General features: G+C 48.0%; 1 protein-coding gene across 1 annotated transcript; it reads right to left on the reverse strand.

The window, feature by feature from the left end:
• Positions 1-1,119: 1,119 nt before the first annotated feature.
• On the reverse strand, positions 1,120-14,115 carry LOC126074734 (keratin, type II cytoskeletal 1b-like). Its single transcript, XM_049881558.1, has 9 exons — positions 13,576-14,115; positions 8,554-8,768; positions 7,273-7,333; positions 6,462-6,557; positions 5,261-5,425; positions 3,299-3,424; positions 2,955-3,175; positions 2,418-2,452; positions 1,120-1,379 (listed from the first exon to the last, which is right to left on the reverse strand). Exons 1-9 carry the CDS (start codon positions 14,113-14,115, stop codon positions 1,120-1,122), a joined length of 1,719 nt encoding a protein of 572 aa, XP_049737515.1.
• Between the last annotated feature and the right edge of the window lie 5,237 nt (positions 14,116-19,352).

Below are 19,352 nucleotides of genomic sequence, written 5' to 3' on the forward strand. Positions count from 1 at the left end.
CAAGCAAATGAAGGTGACTCCAGGTCTTAGGAGCAAAGCCACCCCTCTCTCAAGGCCCATTACTTGGCTACTACTTTTCCCTTCTTATCCCCTCCAGTACATCTCAAGTATCTTCCATAAAACTGACTAGGAGTCAAATTCTCACAAGTTACTGAAAACCACAGAGAACAGGAGGCAGAAGAGACTTAAAAGGTCTGGAAAAGAGCATTAAACTGACTTGCAAACAGCCGGCAGCTTCCAGATTGGTTCAGGGTTGGAACCTTCACAAGACCCAAGACAGATCCTCAGGCTTCTCAGGCCCTGGGCATCTGGACAGAGCAGAGCTGGGCTCACGTGCCCAGCCATGTGGGCAATTCCCAGGAATGGCCAGGCTGCCAAAGAATGAAGCAGTCAGGAGGAGGCAGGTCAGAAGTTGAACTTGTCCATCAACCACTCTACCCACTGCTAAGAATAGTCCTCCCTGTGGACAAGGACTCATGCCTAGTGCCCTCTGAAATATTCCCACCTTGGGCTGTTAACCATGGAGATAATGCTTCTTGAGATAGAAATTCAGAATCAGGACCAAATATGATTTCCAGGTGTCTCATGTAGGCAGCAAATTTTCACTGTCCATCAGCTGAAGTATGAGGCTTACAGACCAAGAGGCAGGAATTGGCCTCTGGTACAGAGCTTCCCCTTACCAAGTTAGCTTGCCTTGCAATCAGTTACTAGACTAAAGCAATCATTTTGTGGTCCCTGAGGGATGCATTATTGCTCTCAGAGCAGCCCAGGAAAGGGAAAGTGGGGGTGAGGAACTCTTAATTATCTGTCTTGTAAAAATGCTACAGGCTCTTTTTCTGCATCACTAAACTGGACCCCTGGGTATCTACAGGGCCAGTATCCGGCTCAGCTGAGTAAGAATGTGTCTGACTGTGACTGACTGCAAGCCAGTGCCCTCACAGAAGTGCTGTTTGGGGTTATCTACCCTACTTCTCCACCTAGAGTCGAATTTACGGCCAAACTGATGAGACCCATCAGGAGAAAGTGAGAGGGAGTCAGGAAGTATACGGGGACAAGAGGACAGGAGAGAGCCACGCAGGGTAGCCGGTGTCTGAGGAGCGACGCGGCAGGGCCACGCAGCTACTCCACAGTGTGCTTGTAGGAGGTGTTAGTAGAGGTCTGGATGATCTGCACGCGGGAGGAGCTCCCCCCGTACTTGTTCCTGCTTTTGCTGCTTCCTCTGTAGCTGGCTCCAGCGGTGGTCCCGTAACCACCTCCACTGACCCCACGGGTACCTGCTCCGTAATTGCCCTCGCCACCCACTCGGGAACTGCCTCTGCCGTAACTCCCACCGCTGCCTCCACCGCTGCCGCTGACCGTCACCTGGCTGGTCTGCACCGCTGTGGAAGAGAGGGCAACCAGAGGGGCGTCAGAAAGAGTGGGGGGGCGGGGGACAGGCCCGCACCTGTCCCTCTGGGCCAGCTCCCCACAGCCTAAATCTCTGCTACTATGTGGCTTGCAAACAGATACACTGGGAGTTGAAAGTACTCCCATTTGCAAAACAAACTCTTGGTACTACAGAGAAGGTCACAGGATCTCTTTAAGTAGCATGTTTTCAGTGTTTGTTGATATACTCTAAGGAGCCCTGGTGGTCAAGTGGATTCCGACTCATAGGGACCCTATAGGACAGAGTAGAACTGCTCCATAGAGTTTCCAAGGCGTGCCTGGCGGATTTGAACTGCCGACCTCTTGGTTAGCAGCTGTAGCACTTAACCACCAAGGCCACCAGGGTTTTGATACAAACCATTAATCACTCAGCTGCTAACCAAAAGGCTGGCAGTTGGAACCCACCCAGCTGCTCCTCAGGAGAAAGACTTGATGATCGGTTTCTGTAAAGATTACAATCTAGAAAACCCTCTGGGACAGTTCTCTGTCGCATGGGGTCACTAGGAGTGGAAAAGGACTGGAAGGCACCCAACAACAACAGAGTTCTAAGCCACTGCTGATTGTTGTTGTTGTCATTCTTAGTTGCCACGGAGTCAGTTCTGACTCATAGTGACCCCGTGTGTGCAGAGTAGAGCTGCTCCATAGAGCTTTCAAGTCTGTGACCTCTCGGATGAAGATCACCAGGCCTGTCTTCTGAAGCGCCTCTGGGTATGTTGGAACCACCAACCTTTTGGCTAATAATGAAATGCTTGATTATGTGTGTCACCCAGGGACTTAGGTATCATAAAAATTGAGAGAAAACAAAACTGAAATCATAACATTTTATTTAAATGAATTCTTCTAGGCTTTGTGGTTGTGTTTGCCTATTTTGGCTTTCCTTTCATAACACTGAAAGCTAAAATGCCAGTTCCCTGCTGGTCCCCTGGAAACCCTCCCCCCCACCCCCCACCCCCCAGCACCAGTCTGCCTCATGCCTGGGCTTTGCTACTCACAGATGCTCACTTGGCTCTGCAGATCTCCCGACATCCTGCAAAACCAAAGCGCAGGTCAGCCAGACCCACAGAGCCTGAAGGCAAGAACGCAGCAGCCTAAAGACATCAGGAGCAGAGACATCCGTGGGAAGGAAGAGCTGTCCCCAAGCCTTAGGGGAATGTGTGGGAGCCAGTGGGGCCAAAGGGGGCTTGAAGCATTTTAATGAAGCCTTTTGGCATTGGGAATCACCACCTGGCTGCAATGACTTTAGTTGGGATGTGAGGACATTCTGCTTGGAGGCAGGGGGAGGAAGACAATGACTTCTGACCCGGCCACCTAGCGCACCCTCTGCTTCTAACTTGCATGTTTCTGCTTGCCCTGGGCTAGACTGGTAAATCCAATGGGATTTGTAATAATTCAATGGGATTGGTAAATCTTCCCAGAAAAGTGGGGGATTGTCTTCTCTCCAAATAGTCAGTCCCACTGCTCCATAAGTGCATCCTGAGCTTTGGTCCAGAACCTTGGCTGCCATCCACCCCCTTCCCCACCAGGCCCACCTGCTCTCCTCGCCCTCCAGCAGCTTGCAGTAGGTGGCGATCTCCACATCAAGGGACAGCTTGACTCCCAGCAACTCCTGGTAGTCACGCAGCAGCTGGGCCAGCTCCTCCTTGGACTGCTGCAGGGCCTGCTCCACGTCCTGCAGTTTCTGCCGTGCATCCTGGAGGGCCCGCTGTCCTCTCTCCTCTGCATCCGAAATGGCTGAGTGCATCTGCTCTATCTGCTCCAGAGCCAGGCATGGGGAGAACCCGTGCAGAGGTTGAGTTTCAGGAACCTGCCCCATCTGGCAGGGCATTGTAGGAGGCGCAGTGCCCAGTCAGCCCACCCTGAGAACGCATCCCACCTGCTTCTTGACGTTGGCAATTTCTGCCTGCAGCCTCTGGATATTGAGGTTGTGCTCAGCAATCTTCACCTTGCTATTCTTCAGATCATCTCCATGTCTCCCTGCTGTGATCTGGAGCTCCTGATACTGAGAGTCAAAGACAGCATCATAGTCAGCGCCTGCTGCCCACCACGAGCCCCTCCGAGAGGTGGTAGATCTGCCTTCCCAGGCCCTGCCCAAGGCTGTTCCTCCCCAGGAAAGTTCCCCCAGGAAGCCCACCTAGGTCTGTGATCCCCATGCATACACAGACACCTATACCAAACCTCCCTCATCTAAGCTACAACCTCCCCTCCCTACACACAAATCTATACCAATCCTCCCTCATTCCCATAAGTCCCTGGGCCAGACTCACACCCCAGCCAGGCAAACCTGCTCCTTGGTGTCGTTTTTACCTCCTTTTTCCCACACCTAAACTTCACATTGGCCCTTACACACACTGGGTGCCCCCTCACCTTGTCCTCCCCACCATATTCCTCCCTGCCCTTTTCCAAGATGCTTTCTCTAGCAGTCAGGACCTCATTCGCTCAGCGGCCTTTAGCATGCTCCATGTTTATTTGCATTTTCCTCTCCATCTCCTTTTCCATGTCTGCATTACTCCATCAGTCAGAGAACTCTGCCCACACCACATGATTGTGAAAGGGGCAGGGGGTACAGGTTGGCTTGAGAGAATCTCTGCATTCTGATTTCTTCACTAGCTGCCTCCTCACTCTAATGCTGGCACCCATCCCGTTCCCAAAACACCTGTTTGCAGGACAGTGGGACAAAGGTCAGCCAGAAGTGGAGTCTGCCGCAGGTAATGCACAAAGCAGATCCTCAAGCGCCCATTGCTCAGAATTTAGTGACCAGGCTGTCAGCCTTTGACCTTTCAACTACTGAGTCTTCACTTTCCAGAAAGGTCCAGGGCAATTGATGTTAAAGAAATAACCAAAGATGTGTCCAAAGACTTAGCTATAAAAATGTTCAGCTAATAAGTGAGTGCCTCTCCTTATAACAGAATACGATGCTGCTATTAAAAAGGATGCCAAATATTTAATGTCACGAAAAGTCATTATATGTGATAAATGAAAAAGAAAAGTAAAAAACTATATGTTAGAAGATAATATTCTGAAAAAAACAAACATTATAGCTGTGAAGATCATGAGTTTCGTAGACACACACCTGAGTTTAATTAAGTCCTGGCTCTGCCACTTACTGGCTCCAAGACCTGAGAGAAATTCTGTAATCTCACACTCTATTATCTATAAAGTAGAGATAATGAAATCCTTACCTGATAGGGTTGTTGTAAGGATTAAATGGAATAACACAGGCAATCCCTGGATTACGAACGAGTTCCACTCCTAAATCTGTCTTTAATAAGTTGATTTTGTATGTAAATCGGAACATTTAGGTATGGTTCATATCTAATTTCAGTTAGTCAAATATTTGTCTTAGTATACAGTACATAGTGTAATCTGTGCATAAAAAGGAGCCCTGGTGGTGCAGTGGTTAAGAGCTTGTCTGCTAAAAACATGAAAGAAACACTTCTAGATACACTAAAATATCTTTAACATAATAATACAGTGATAATAATGTTTTGATGCATGTCACAAAGCAGCACCCATCTGTTATTACAAACTATTGTATGTACCTTGAATATTTCATATACTAGGTTTTACAGGAGTTGGTTTGTAACTACTGGTTGTACTAAGTTGGACATTCATAACCCGGGGACTGCCTGAATACATAAAGCACTTAGTGCAGTGCTTGGCAATATGAGTTCTCAATAAATGTTAGTTATAAAGAACTGGTAGAAAATATATTGACCTATTTGCAGTGGTAGTTGGATTATGGGTAATCTTCACTTACAATTCTAAAATTTCTATAACAAACGTGTTTTATTTTAAAACTAAGAGAACAACAATGCAAGTTCTAGGGGGAGCTCACCTTGGTCTGGTACAGAGCCTCGGCCTCATCCTTGCTCCTCTGTGCAATCAGCTCATACTGGGTCCGCACTCCATTGATGATGCTATCCAAGTCCAGAGAGCGGCTGTTGTCCATGGACAGGATGACATTGGTGTCACTGATGTGGGTCTGCATCTGGGACAACTCCTGTGAGGCATGGAGCATAGGTGACTCCTTTCACACTCCTCTCTCCAGGGCCTTGGTTTCCCTCTACCGCCCCTTCCAAGGCTCTCTGGGGAAGTTGAAAGCCTAGGCCAGGTGGGAGTCTTGGGGGAAAGTTCTCAGAATTGTTGCCTTCCCTAAGGTGGCTTAACTAAAGGCAATGGGGCGCAGACCTAGCCTCCAAGAAGAAGGAAGAAGCCTGAGCTCAGAAGCCTTGTAGACACCACCTACCTTTACCACCCCCTTCTATACCCTCTGTCCTGCTTGGCTGTCTCCTGAGCCTGGCCCTCTGACAGGGCAGATGTGCTCCTTGAAATCATACACATCCTCTCCCTCCCTGGTGCCTCACATGAGCTATCAGGGGCAGTAGGAAGGGTTCACGTTGTGGAGCCACTCAGATTCAGTCTTTAAATCTGGCTCTACTGTGGATAAGCTGTGTGACCAAGCCAGTAATTTAGTATCTCAGTGCCTCAACTTCCTCATCTATAGAATGGAGATACCAATAATATATGTAAAGGTCCTAGCAGAGCATTTGGCCCAGAGCAAGTGTCCCCAAGTTAGACACGGGTAGCAACAGGACCTGTAGTGGTAGGAGTTTATTGTCCCTCACCACTCTAGTCTTTGTCCTCACTCCCTTTAAGTTCCACTGTCATCTACTAGTGAGTCTCTGCATAGCCCCATCCACTTCCCAGCACTGATGGAGTGTTCTTATTTATCTTGGGAACGTTGCACCCAGTGCATAGATTTCTGGCTGCCTTTGCCCCTGTATGTCCTGGGTGCTATCCTCATTTCCCAGGCAGACTGAAATGCAATGAAGCAGGGACTATTTCACCTTCTCCTGCCCCCATCTCCACTATCCCCACTCGGGAATCCTAAGGATTGGGGACTGAGATGATGGGTGACTCCAGTGGGGCTGGAGCCCTAGTGGGGAATGTTGAGTTTCAGATCTCCTCAACTTACAGCCCATACCCCTTATAAGATATGAGAAAAGAAAGGGGTTCCTCATGAGGACTGAACTCACCGTCTCATATAAACACTTCAGGAAATTGGTCTCCCCAAAGAGAGTGTCCACCTTAGACTGCAAGTCCACTTTGATTTCATAAGCAGAGTCCACCTCCTGGACGGCAAGCAAAAATGGTTTGACTTTATTGCCCAGGCACTGCCCACCACAAGTGTGGCCCAGGGCAAGTGGCGAAGACTCTCTGGGCTTATCTCCTCACCTGCAAATTTCCCCACCTCACCCAGATAAACTAAAAATACCAAACGAGTTCCCATCGAGTCAACTCTGACTCATGGCGATCCCATGTGTGTCAGAGCAGAACCATGCTCCATAGGGTTTTCAGTGGCTTATTTTGAGAAGTAGACTGCTAGGCCTTTCTTCTGAGGCACCTCTGGGTGGACTCGAACCTCCAACATTAACCAGTTGCACTCAAATAAGGGACTTTTAAACCCTGGTACTCAGGGGCAGAAGGAGATATGACACCAAGCACCATGCTCAGTCTGTCACACACAACATCCTGTCCCACCCCAGGCACCAAGGCTGAGCACAACTGACATTCAAAAGGTGTCATTAATTTAATCCAATCTCAGGACCCTGGAGAGATAAGAACTAAAAGGTGCCTAGAGATTTATATTAGTATCATTTCCCGACTTATGCCTTCAGTGTAAACCAAAGACTGTGTTTTTCTCATTTTGGGGCCTCAGCATTTGGGCAACACACACAATGAGCTGGCCCATAGGTCACCCTGTCTCTCCCCCTGTCACACATCATCCCACAGCTCTGCTCTGCCTCCTGGGCCCACAGTCCTCCTCTGGTCTCTTCTTTCCCTCACCTTCTTCAGGACAACGAAGTCATTCTCAGCGCTGGTCCTCCGATTGATTTCCTCCTCATACCTGATGGGAAAGGCAAGAAACACAGGCAGGCTGCTGTGCTGGCCCTGGCTCTTTAGTATCTCCTCGAGCAGGAGGCATGGACTCACCATGCCTGCGGAAGGATGGTCTTGCCCAAACCCTGACTGACACGCACTGACAAGCAGCTGAAACCTGGTTCTCCAGGCCAACAGAGGGGACAACAGCCCAACATGGCAAATCCAGTGCCACAAGGTCTCCAAAATGTCCATTTTTATTTTGATTTTTACCTTCATAAATTTGTTAAGAGCAATGATTTTTTTTTCTTCAACTGAAAACATGAAATAACCACTTCTAACAAAATTTTTTTAAATGGAAAAAACATCACCTACAGTTCTGTGGCCCTAGCACCTCCACTGTGAATTTCCTTTATCCCTCATAGCCTCACACATACTTGGTTTTCCACTGGCACAATGCAGTGAGCATAGGGAGGCGATGTTAAGAGAAGGACCCGGCTCCCCCTGCGCGGGAAGAGAGAGAGAAGTCACTCAGATGCCTGCACGACGCAGGAGAAGCTGATCTGAAATTAGGCTGGTCCTGTCCCCTCTACCATTATTATTATCAGTAATAGCTAGTGCTTATGAAGTGCTTACTAGGTGCAAGCACAGTACTAAAAACTTATTAAGCATAATTTTGTCTAAGCCGGTGGTTCTCAAAGGGTGGCCAGAGTCCAGCAACAACAGTGTCACCTGGAAATGTGTTATAAATGTGGCTTCATCCTAGGCCTACCAAATGAGACACTCTGGGGTGGCAGGAGCAACAATCTGGTTTGAACAAGCTGATGCACACTAAAGTTTGAGAACCACAGATCTACACCTCACAGCAACTCAACAAAGAGGGCATTATTACTATCCCCACTTTACTGATGCAAAAACTGAAGGCTTAGAAAGGTTAACTTGCATGCAGCTAGCAAGCATCAGAGCCCACACCAGAACCCAGGCTTATCTGGCTCCAACATGCGTGAAGATATCCTGCTCCTATTCCCCACCCCCGGTACAGTTGGGAGCTGGCTGTCCAAACCATCTTAGCAGGGCTGTCACATGCAAATGAAAACTCCTTCAATTGTACAGAGCAGAGCCTGCATGGCTTTGTCTGGTGGCTCTGGCCCCGCCCCTTATACATAAAGCAGCAGAATGCCTTGCCCCACAGCATCGGTTCCCTGCCATGCTTATCCCCAACCCCTTTGCCCCGTCGGGGAGCCTCACTTGTTTGTGTAGTCCTCCAAGATATCCTGTATGTTCCTGACCTCCGTGTCCTGGCGCATTTGCTCTGCCTTGAGAAAGTCCACCTGCCTCCGCAGATCACTGATGTAGCACTCCAAGAAGGGCTCCAAGTTGCTACTCCGAGTGGAGGTGTTCACCTGCTGCAGCAGCTCCCATTTCGTTTGCAGCACCTGGTTCTGCTGCTCCAGGAATCGCACCTAAAAGCAAGAGATCCCCAACACATCTCAGACCTGGGTCAGAGCAGCTCTCCTACATGTAGGGGATCAGCACCCTCACAGCATATCCCAGACCTCAAAGAATCAGGGTGGCCCCTCTAGTGCTCAGAGACCTTGCCCTTTCTCTGGGACCAGGGCACACAGAAGGCAGTGGGGTTCCCAATGGTTGGCCAATGGCTGTAAGGCCAACTTCCCTAAAATTGACACTAAGCTAAATCTGGTTTTGAAGGCTAAATCATTTCCAGTGGGGTGCCTTGTTTCCTTCACCACAACCATTTACAGCATAGAGCGCTCACCCTCCACCCTCAGTTATCTATGCCAACATAGAGAAGCGGTGATTGGGAGCAACCAAAACTAATAAATCCAAAAGTCATTTCTAATTGTGGCTTAAATGCTTTATGGAATTGAGGAGAGGAGGGAGTAAGAAGAAAGAACAATTTGACTTGGAATATTAAACTAATTCCCTAGCAAACCCTCCAACCGCCACCCCCTGTTGTTTGCTCATGTATTTTTCAGGAAAGTAATCTCATTTAAATGCTTTTAAAGCCCAGACAGAATTTAAAAAGTAAACATTCTCATTAAAAAAAAAAAGTTGTATAATGTATTCATGGGGATGTAAGGACTTGGGGTTGTCTAGTGTTTTGGAAGTACCCATGTTGCTATTTCTTTGTTCACTCCACAAATAGAGACTGGACATCACCCTGGATTTCACTACTGCTTCCCCAAAACTACTTTCAGTAGGATGGTTCCAAAAATGTGGGTGTAAAGGTCAGATACAGGGTTTAGAGGTTGTCCATGTGCAAAAAGTGTATGAACTGTCTTTCTCATGATAATGATCTACTTTCACATTACCTCTACAAGTTGCCCACAAATGGTACCTCCTTCCAGTGTCCTGCATAGAGACAGGAAGTTTCCTCTGTAACTCGCACCTTTGCTCAGGTGCATGTGCATACACACACACACAGACACTCACACACACACCTCCAGAATCTGGCTCCCTCCCCCAGAAGCTGAGTATGTGGGCAAACCCACTGCTTTGTGCAGTTGCAATTACAGTGCCTCTTACAAAAGAACCCAGAAGACACTCTATGCCTGGCCCGTATGGCACTAAATAGGGTACTCAGAATCACCCAGCCCTGGAGACTCTTCCTATCTGAGGCGAGGCGATAGCCCTTGTTAATTCCCTTTGAGTTCTGACTCTAAGCTAGAAAATGCTCTCAGAGAACACTATTTCCCATGGGTCACTTTTGTTGACTTTATCAAAGTCGGAGGTTGAGTAACCAGTTCTCACAGGCTTGTCAGCACAACTCGCAAAACCTGTGAGAAATTCCTGCCACCCAGCTTATTTTTGCTCTGTGGCGGCACTCCCAGGGAGTGGAGAAGTCGATTCAACACTCATTCACAGCTCTGTGTGCGCGTTGTGGGTGCCAAAAGAAAGTATCTCATGATTTGATGGGGAGTCTCCATGTAAAACAAGGGCACAATTAGACAATTCCCACAGTGATCTTCCAGTGCCTCCAACACTCTGAACCTTCCCAACTCTTTGCCTCGCTAATTCCTACCCACCGTTTAGATCTTAGCTAAAATGTCACCTCGCTGGTGTCTCCCCTTCACAGTATCCTGCTCTTTTCCCCTATAGAATGAATTGAGATTTGCAGTCATTTGGTGTTTAGCCTGTCTCTCCCCCACTGGGTTGTGAGCCCATGAAGGCAGACGCATCTATTTTGTCCTCCAGTGGACGCAAGGTGCTGAGCCCTGAGGACGCACACTGCCCAACACAGAGAAGACAGTTAACAATAGCATGGGTTAATGAAATACAAAAGGCTTTGGGCTTACCTGCTGGTTTGGGCTTTCTAGACCACTTACTACCCTTTGGCATCGCGGTTTAAAGGTCAGCTGAACAAGAATGTCCTTCTAGCCCATGCCCCAGAGGCTACACCTATGTCCCAGTAGGAAGAGATGGAACCCTCTTTTTCTTCCTGAAGCCCCTTTCATTTGTCATGATTCTAAAAAAGCCTATCTCTATAACCACTCTCCAAGGGTCCAAGCCTAAAACCTGAAGGGCTGGCTCAATTTTTCATTGAACACATATTTATTGAGCAATTATCATATGCCAGGCACCATTCTGGTGCTGGGGCTTGAATAATGAACAAAAAGATAAAATCCCTGATTTCCAGGAGCTTATATTCTATTCTAAGGCAACCTTAAAGAAGCAAACATGTGAAATATGTGTCAAATGGCTGTAGGAGCTATGGAGAAAATAGAGCAAGGATGGTGGATGGGGATACTGGGGTGGAGGATGCTGCTTTAAATAGAATGGCCAGGGAAAACCTCACTGAGACAGACCATAGGTCATTTGAACAAAGACCTGAAGGAGCTGAGGGAGGGAGCTGGGCCCCTCTTTGGGGGAAGAGTTACAAGCGGCCAGAACAGCATGTGCAAAGGTTGCAAGAAAAGACCATGCCTGGGATGCAGTAGGATGGCAAGAATGTAGTTGTATGCTTGTGAGCAAGAAAGCAGGGGATGAGGCATAGTGGGAGTGGCAGAACCACTGCATACGATTAGGAGTTTTTACCTTAGGGGGCTAAATTCAGCCTGCACTCTGCTCAGTAAACCCTGCAGCTTGAGAGCTGTTCCATTCAGTGGGGGCAATTCTGCCTAACTCTCATAAATGCATGTCACGGGCTAGCAGCAGCTGTGGTTTGGAGGGCCAGATCATATAGGGTTAGGGCTTTCACCCCAAGAAGCCAACATAGAATTCACATAGAGGGATGATGTGGTATGTCTTTAAAGGATGACTGTGGTATGGTGTTGAGAATAATCTTTCTGGGTTAATGGTGAAAGCAAGAATACCAGCTTGGAAGGGAAGGTTAGAAGCCACCGCAATAGAAGCCTGCTCCTTCTAGCTGGGCCGGGGACCACCTGGGCTGAAGAACCTCTCGTCGTGGTCATCACAGGCCAGGCCCCTTAGGGAAGGACAGGAAGCCAAGGTCTCCTTCATCTTGGCCTCTGCCCACAGCCAATGCCATAAAGCCCAATGGGTACCCAGTAGTACCATAATCAAATGAAAGTCTCAGGAGATTGATTGCCAGCAGCCTGTGGTCATTTTATTGACCTCCAGCCCTCCCTTCTCCCTCCTCCTCCCTTGGCCCAGTGGTGCCCCCTTCACCTGTCACCTCCTTGCTCCAGTCACTCCTTCCCCTGACTATGCCTGAGGTGTGGTGACGTTCAGCCCAATCTCTCATCCCTAGTGATCGAAAGTATCCAGAAGCACTTGCTCTATGGGACATCTTTTGAGCTATCTCTGGGCTTCAACTTTCTTAGCCCTGATCCCCCTGCTTCCACATTCTGTCCTGTTCCCAGCATTTGTCCAGACATAAGGGGCCAGCTGTACAGCCTCACAGTGGGCTCAGTCTCGCATGGTTAGCCTGCAGTCAGGCCACAGGGCAAGTTCTGGCCTCAACACCAAACTCTTGTGGAGATTGAAGGAAAGTCACTGAGCATCCAGGGGCCTTTGTGCTTCCCACCTCATCCTCAAAGGCAAAGCACTTTCTGGGGAGCCTCCAGCGGCCAACAGACATCCATCTCTGAACGAAAAGGAATGCTAGAGAAAGGTCCTTACCATAGCTATTCCAACAGCCTCTGCTTGGTGATTTGGGGTTTGATCAGGCATAATCTAGGGTTTAATCAGGGAACTAGGGAGCAGGGCTTCCACGGCTTCATCTGGCCCATTCTTGGCCCTTGATAAGCTGAAAGGAGAAACTCAGACAGAACCCAACATTGTACACTATTGACCTTAGCCCCCAGGGATGACTAGTAGAGCATTTCTCTAGGCTCTGCCAAGCTCAACCACCCTGCCTTCTCGGCCCTGCCACTGCACCTTCATCTCCTTTTCTTTTTTCTTCCTTCTGTTAAATTCTTTCTCCAGGAATTTTAACTATTTGAAATTCCTTGAAGGTGTCACACTTTCATGCCTTTTGCCTTGGTGCCTGCTTGTCCTTCTGTCTAGAAATCATCTCTGCTCTGAGAAGCTATTTGGCTCTTTACTTTCAAGACCCAGGTCAGATCTGGGGTCCTTTGTGAAGCCCTCCATGAATCTGGCAGGCTGAGCTCCTCACATCTTCCTTTGAGCTACCACAACCCAGAGAGTACTACCCATATAAACATGCTTTTCACATGCTGTATTAATTATGTCCCTTTAAGATCTGGGTTCCTTGAGGCAAGAACCTATGTCCTAGAAACCCATGGTGTACTCTGTGGTATATGCCAGTGCCTGGCATATAGTAGCTGCTTAGAAAGTGTTTGCTTGAGGGATGGATGAGTCGGTGGGTTGGTGGATAGGTGGGTGGGTGAATGGATGGATGGATACACGGATGGGTGGATACCTAGATGGGTGGATGGATGGAGGGGGGAGGGAGGGAGGGAGGGAGGGACGGATGGATGGGTGGGTGGGTGGGTGGTTGGATGGATGGGTGGGTGGGTGGGTAGAAGATGAATAATGATGAATGAGAATAAGGTTACTACACAATCTACTTTGTCTGTTGGGTATTTTCACACCTCTTATCTGCTTCCCTGCCAAGAGAAAAAGATAAAAATAAATCCTCCCAAGAAGTCAAATTGAGGTCTAAATGAGTTGAGTGCTTTCCTAAGGTCCCAGGACATACATATCTGGAAGTGATTGCGGCCACCAGACAGAGCTGGTGTGATGTAATGAGTTGTGGCAGGGCCCAAGGCTCTCCCATTGATTTGGTCAGTGTCCAAAGACCCTGCCTGCCCCTAAGGTACTCACCTTGTCAATGAAGGAGGCAAACTTGTTGTTGAGAGCCATTATCTGATCCCGCTCTTGGGTCTTGACCCTCTGAATTTCAGGGTCCACCTCCAGGTGAAGTGGCTGAAGGAGGCTCTGGTTAATGGTTACCTCTTGGATGCCTCCCGGGGGACAAGAAGGGCCAAAGCCCCCAAGCCCAAAATTGCTACCCTCAAACCCAGCACCACCAAAACCACCTCCTCCATAGCCACCACCCCCAAAGCCACCATTTCCAAAGCCTCCACCCCCAAAGCTTCTGCCCCACCCAAATGCCTCTCCTGCTCCCCCACCCTGGGGAAAACCACTGGCACTTCTCCCCACCAGACTAATGAAGATGCTTTTACTGCCACCCAGATTGTAGAGGCTCCTAGAGCCAAACCCCTTCCCATAGCTCGCATACCCACTACCGCCACACCTCCCTCTGGACTGACACACAGCCCTGCTCCCACCACCAGAGCCTGCACTGTAAACCCGCCAGCTCCTTGAGCTAAATGCAGACTGAGAACTGAATTGTCGACTCATAGTTGCTGGAGCATCCAGAGAAGCAGACAAGAGAAAGGGCCCAGCTAGAAGGAGGCAGAGACCAGGGAGGGAAGGAGCTATGTATGACTGATTTGGCAAGAGATCTGGCTCTGTTCCTATATATACATGCATTCACTGGGCTGGGCGACTTCAGAATCCTGGGAGGGGAGTATTAATGTTTAGTTTGCCTGCCAGCACTGTTTAAAAGCTCACACCTATGAGTTGCAGAAATTGCATTGTAGATAAACTTCCCCAACTTGATCATTTATCATACATCTCTTACCATTTAGAGATCAGAGTGAAATCATCTCTCAGAATCTAGTTGCTGAAGACTCCTATACAGTTTCCCCCAAATAGTTAGCTGATCTCTTAGAAACTCCATCATTGAGTTGTTTGTTTTGGGGCATGCCTGGGAGAACTGGGGCAAAGCTAAGGGATGTCTAGCTACCTGAGGACCACAGCTGGAACAAGAGTAGAGACACCTGCTATTCCAGCTATGTCCTGGTGGGACAAAAGCTTTGTTCTAACATCCCACACCCTGTTTCTGCTCCCCACTGTTATCATCACCATGCATACCTCAAGGTTTATCACATGAAAACACAGTATTGTGCTCACTGAGTGCAAATGGAAGCCAGGAGACCCTTCTCAAGGCTACCTGCATTTTGCTGGGTACATCTTGTGCTGCTCTGTAAGCCTCAAGCTCCTTGAATACAAAACAGATAAGGTCCTTCGACACTGAAGGTCTGGTTGTAGATTCACTGAGCATCTACCAGTACCTAACATTGTCTTCTAGACCAGGAGATAAGCTATGCCAAAATACCTTCTTTTTTTTTTCATTTCCAATCTGTTGAAGACCAATACTTCCATAAATTACAAATTACCATCAAAATGAGATAAAAAAAATACATAACACAAGCCTCAATCTTTTTATTTTTAAGATTCAACAGAAATAAAGTTGCTCTGTTGCTAATATATGCATTCCGTGTGTGTGTGTGTGTGTGTATGTGTGTGTGCGTGTCTCCTAAACGGTTACTCTCAAATTCGGTACTTAGTTCATCACAAACCAGTAACAAAGAGTCCATGGTCTGTGGCTCCACACTTTGAGAAACAACGTCCCAGATAATACACATGGGGTGAAGCTCATTCAGTAAGCATCAGTGTCAGCCAACAAAAATATGTTTGTCCTCTGGACTCAAAAACCTGGTGGCTTTCATTCAAAACTGTAAAAAAAATAAAATAAAATAAGTGTCCAGCCTCAGAAAAATGGCTTGTGATCCAATGTTAAAGGAAGGAAGCAGAATTCAAAATGATGCCTGTGCTATGAACTCATAAAGATTAAAAATGCAGAAAAACAATAAGAATGTAGATAAAAAAAAAAAAAAAAAGGCAGACTTAAAAAGCAACATAGAAAGTGAAGGTATTTATTAGGGATAGCAGGAGATTTTTTTTTTCTCTGATATTTTAAATCTCATTTTCTTTTGTGCTTGTGGAACAAATAAATTTTTTTTTTTTAAAGTTGGGGCTGAAATCACAGCTGGTAGCATCTAGCGAGGTGGAAAGGGGCGGGAGGTGGGAAAGAACAAGAAGAGATGTCTGGGGAGCAGCGGTGAGGAGAAGGCACCTTCGGGTGGGGATGCTCTGGGGTCCACCTGTGGGCAGCTTCAAGTCTCCATGCCTCCTTATCATTACCATCCGCTTTCTCTGCTCAGTAACCGTTTAGTGGCCTATCTCCAGGAGACACTGTGTGTAGAAGAGATAGTGAGCCTGGAATTTATAGTCAGCAGAGCCGGTTTCAGTTTCCAGCCCTGCTTTTTACTGGGCCTTGTGATCACAGACAAGTCGCCTATTCCCTGAGCCTCAGAGACTTAAAGGAATCATAGCATCTGTTTCTCAAAGGTTCAATGAGAGAATGCATGTGAAAACAACTCAGAAAACTAGCACACTAAACTTGCATAAACACAGCTGCTCACAGGGACTCGTGGAGTCCCTGGGTGACACTGATTAAGCTCTGGACTAACTGAAAGGTTAAAGGTTCAAACCAACCCAGAGGTGCCTCCGAAGTTAGTCCTGGTGATCTGCTTCTGAAAGGTCACAGCTTTGGAAACCCTATGGAACAGTTCTACTTGTCACACCTGGGGTCGCCACGAGTCAGAATCCACTAGAGAGCAACTAACAACAACAACGCAGGTGCTGGGAGGATGACCAAGTGTTTCATGTTGCTCAGGACTTTCAGTGCTAAAACCTGTCTACACAGCCCTAGCCCAGACCCTGACACTCCCTGGGAGCTCTTGGTAGGACAGGGAAGCCAGGACTCAGTCTTCAAGCACCGAGTGATAAGGAAAGAACCCGTAGAGCCCGAGGAATGAAAGGGAAGTGGACCGGGAAATGGATGGCTTAGTGTGAGACAGCTGCCTGGAGGCAAGGATTCTGAGTTAGGTCAACAGGCAAGGAGAAGAGGTGGAGGTCTGGCAGAGGAAAAGAGGGTGTCATGGAGAAGGCAAATTAGGCATTGGTGGTTCAGTAGTAGAATTCTCGTCTTTTATCCAGGAGACCTGGGTTCGATGCCAACAGACAGGGAAAATGAGAGTTAGATAAAGTAACTCATCCAAGAACACGCAGATGAAAATGGTGGAATGGGGTTTGAGGCCAGGCATTCTGACTCAGAGCCAAGGAGGTGGGTCCTTGGAGGGTGATGAGTTCCCTCTTTACTCTCCCTAGCTCTCCCCACCAGCCTTCCATGCTCTCCTTACAAAGAGTGAGAAGTCAGTTGAGGGCTCCATCCACCTTGCCAGGCCTGTCTCCCAGGTACTGAAAGCCAGGGCTGCCAAGAGAGTGAGGTTGGGGCACGTATCAGCCACTGATCATGGTCTCAGGCAGTAGCGGGAGGCAGGATTTGAGAGGAGCTGCAGGTGTGACTGGCAGGGCAGCCCCCACAACATGTTCCCCGCCTTGCCCAGCATCTCCCAGGGCCTTGAGGCGGATCTGACAGGGCAGCACAGAGGCGTGGCAGGGGTGTGGGGACAGAGGCAGGGCCCCCCAGCAGAGAAAAAGAGAGGGAGAATTTCACTCACTGGCCCGCATTTGGAAGGGAGGGGAGAGCTGGTATAGGTGTGAGGGTTGCTTCCCTGCCCAGCTCAGTACCCCTAAACTTGGTCTTTTAGCACCTTGAAATGGGCCGCAGAAGGGAGGCAGTAATGTGACAGGAATCATACAGAATAGCCCTTCCAAATAAATAGAAGCTCCTAGCTTTCTATTCAAGAAGCCCTGGTGGCGCAATGTTAAGCACTCGTCTGCTAACCGAAAGGTTGGCAATTCAAGAGCAGCTCAGAGGGAGAAAGACCTGGCAATCTTCTCCCAGAAAAGATTACAGCTGAGAAAACCCTATGTGCAGTTCTACTTTGTCACATGGGGTCACTACCAGTTGAAATCAATGCGATGGCAACTAACCACAACACAACATCCTTCTATTCACTATTCTTCCTACACAAGAGGGCCAGAGCTGGACCTATGACAGAGACCATCAGCCCAGTCTGATGAAACAGGTGAAAAGAGAGAGAAGGACTTGATCGAGGAAAAATTCCAGGGCAGCCTCCATGTTCCTGCAGCCTGGGAGAGATGGCTGTTTGGGAGCCTCCACCTCCAGCCTCTAACAGACCCTCCATACTGGGGGTAGGAGGTGTTTCAGGGCAACAATTAAGTATTCAATCTCCTCCCAAGGCCCCCAAATTAGCTAGGATCCCACTCTGATATCCGGCTGACCAACATTCCATAGTCTGCCTGAAAACCGAGAATCAGGCACTCTCCCTCCTTCTCATCAAACCCAATAGGAGCTCTTGGGCCTGAGGATTGTGGAGAAGCTCTCCCAAGGTCTCAGAGCAGCCCTGCAAATTCCCATGGCCAACATCCAGGGATAATATTGTCCTGGGCATATTAAGGCTCTTCCATCCAGCCTGCTGAGAGTCATGACTATTCATACACACATTTATAAAGCTGGCAATTCTCTTGTCTCTGAGCCAAAGGGAACAGCTGGGTGGGGGTATATCCAAAGGAAAATAAGGCTGCAGGTTAGACTTGGATTGAATTCCAAGGGAAACAGTGCACTCCTGGTGGGGACTGGGGTTGCCTGAATCAAAGGAGGAGTGGAGATGGACACAGGATTACAGGGCTAGCTAGTGGTGGGGCAAGGACAAGAATTCCAAGCCCAAGGGGGAATATGAAACCTGTGGGAAATTCCAAGTCCGTGTCTTACCTCACTTATCCAGGGAGAGAGTGGAGTGCTAGACAAACATAAGGAACTAGCAATTTATTATTATCCCCTCAGTTTAAAGAATGCGTAGGTTCTTGAAATGTTAGTCATAAACAGTAAGAATCCTTTATGGTGCTCTTACAATGTGCCAGGAGTTAAACAGATGACATCATCAATTTGCACAACTTCATTTCACAGATGAGATGGGGGAGGAGGTTAAGCACCCTGCCCGTGATCCCACAGCTTATAAGTGGTGGGCCCCAGATGGCACCTGGGCAGCCTGGCTCAAAGCCTAAGAACTTCCCACTGTACTTTATTACTTTCTACTTAATGAAGTTTTGGATTTAGGCTGCAGAGTTTGATTCCTGGCTCCAGCACTTACTAGTTGTATGACCCTGGATAAATTCATTAACCTGTCTGTGCCTCAGTTTCCTTATCTGTAAAATGGAGGCATTAACATTTTCTATCTCATAGGGCTATGAAGATTAAATGAGTTAATTCATTAAGAGTCATGCTAATAACAAGCAGTTTTAGCAATTATTCTATTGTTGCAAAAGCAAACTTCTGTAACCAACTGTGTTCCCCATCCGGCTTCTCTTAACAAATGAGAAAGTCATTGCAAGCAAGAAGACGTGGTCCTATGATGCATTGTGAATGATACAAAGGATGCAGAAAAGCTTTTCTTTAATCATCTATTTAAAGGAACATGGCAACTTCTCGAAAAGTGTGAAACAAGCCAGAAGTATCCTGTCATTAAGCTAAGCATGCATCTCTGCCAGGTGGATTCACCACCTAGGAGCGGTATGTGGTGAGAGATGAGGCTACAGCCCCTCTGAGTGCAGGCTTTGCTCTGGATTAGACTATTCCAAGTAAGCATTTCACTCTAGAGCCAGAACATTCTCTGTCCAAGCAGCAATTGTAGGTTGTGCTTTTCTAGGTTTGACTAACCGAAGCTGTGTGTTTACTCAGCTAAGAGTTTCTGTGATCACCA

This window comes from Elephas maximus, chromosome 4 (genome assembly GCF_024166365.1).
Source record: "Elephas maximus indicus isolate mEleMax1 chromosome 4, mEleMax1 primary haplotype, whole genome shotgun sequence".
Classification (NCBI taxonomy): Eukaryota; Metazoa; Chordata; class Mammalia; order Proboscidea; family Elephantidae; genus Elephas; species Elephas maximus.

Coding starts and splice junctions, on each gene's coding strand:
- LOC126074734 (XM_049881558.1), bottom strand. CDS start 14,115: ATGAGTCGACAATTCAGTTCTCAGTCTGCATTTAGCTCAAGGAGCTGG. Junction 8,769..13,575: donor TTGCCTCCTTCATTGACAAG/GTGAGTACCTTA, acceptor TCTTGCTTTTAG/GTGCGATTCCTGGAGCAGCA. Junction 2,453..2,954: donor CTGGAGGGCGAGGAGAGCAG/GTGGGCCTGGTG, acceptor TTGGTTTTGCAG/GATGTCGGGAGATCTGCAGA.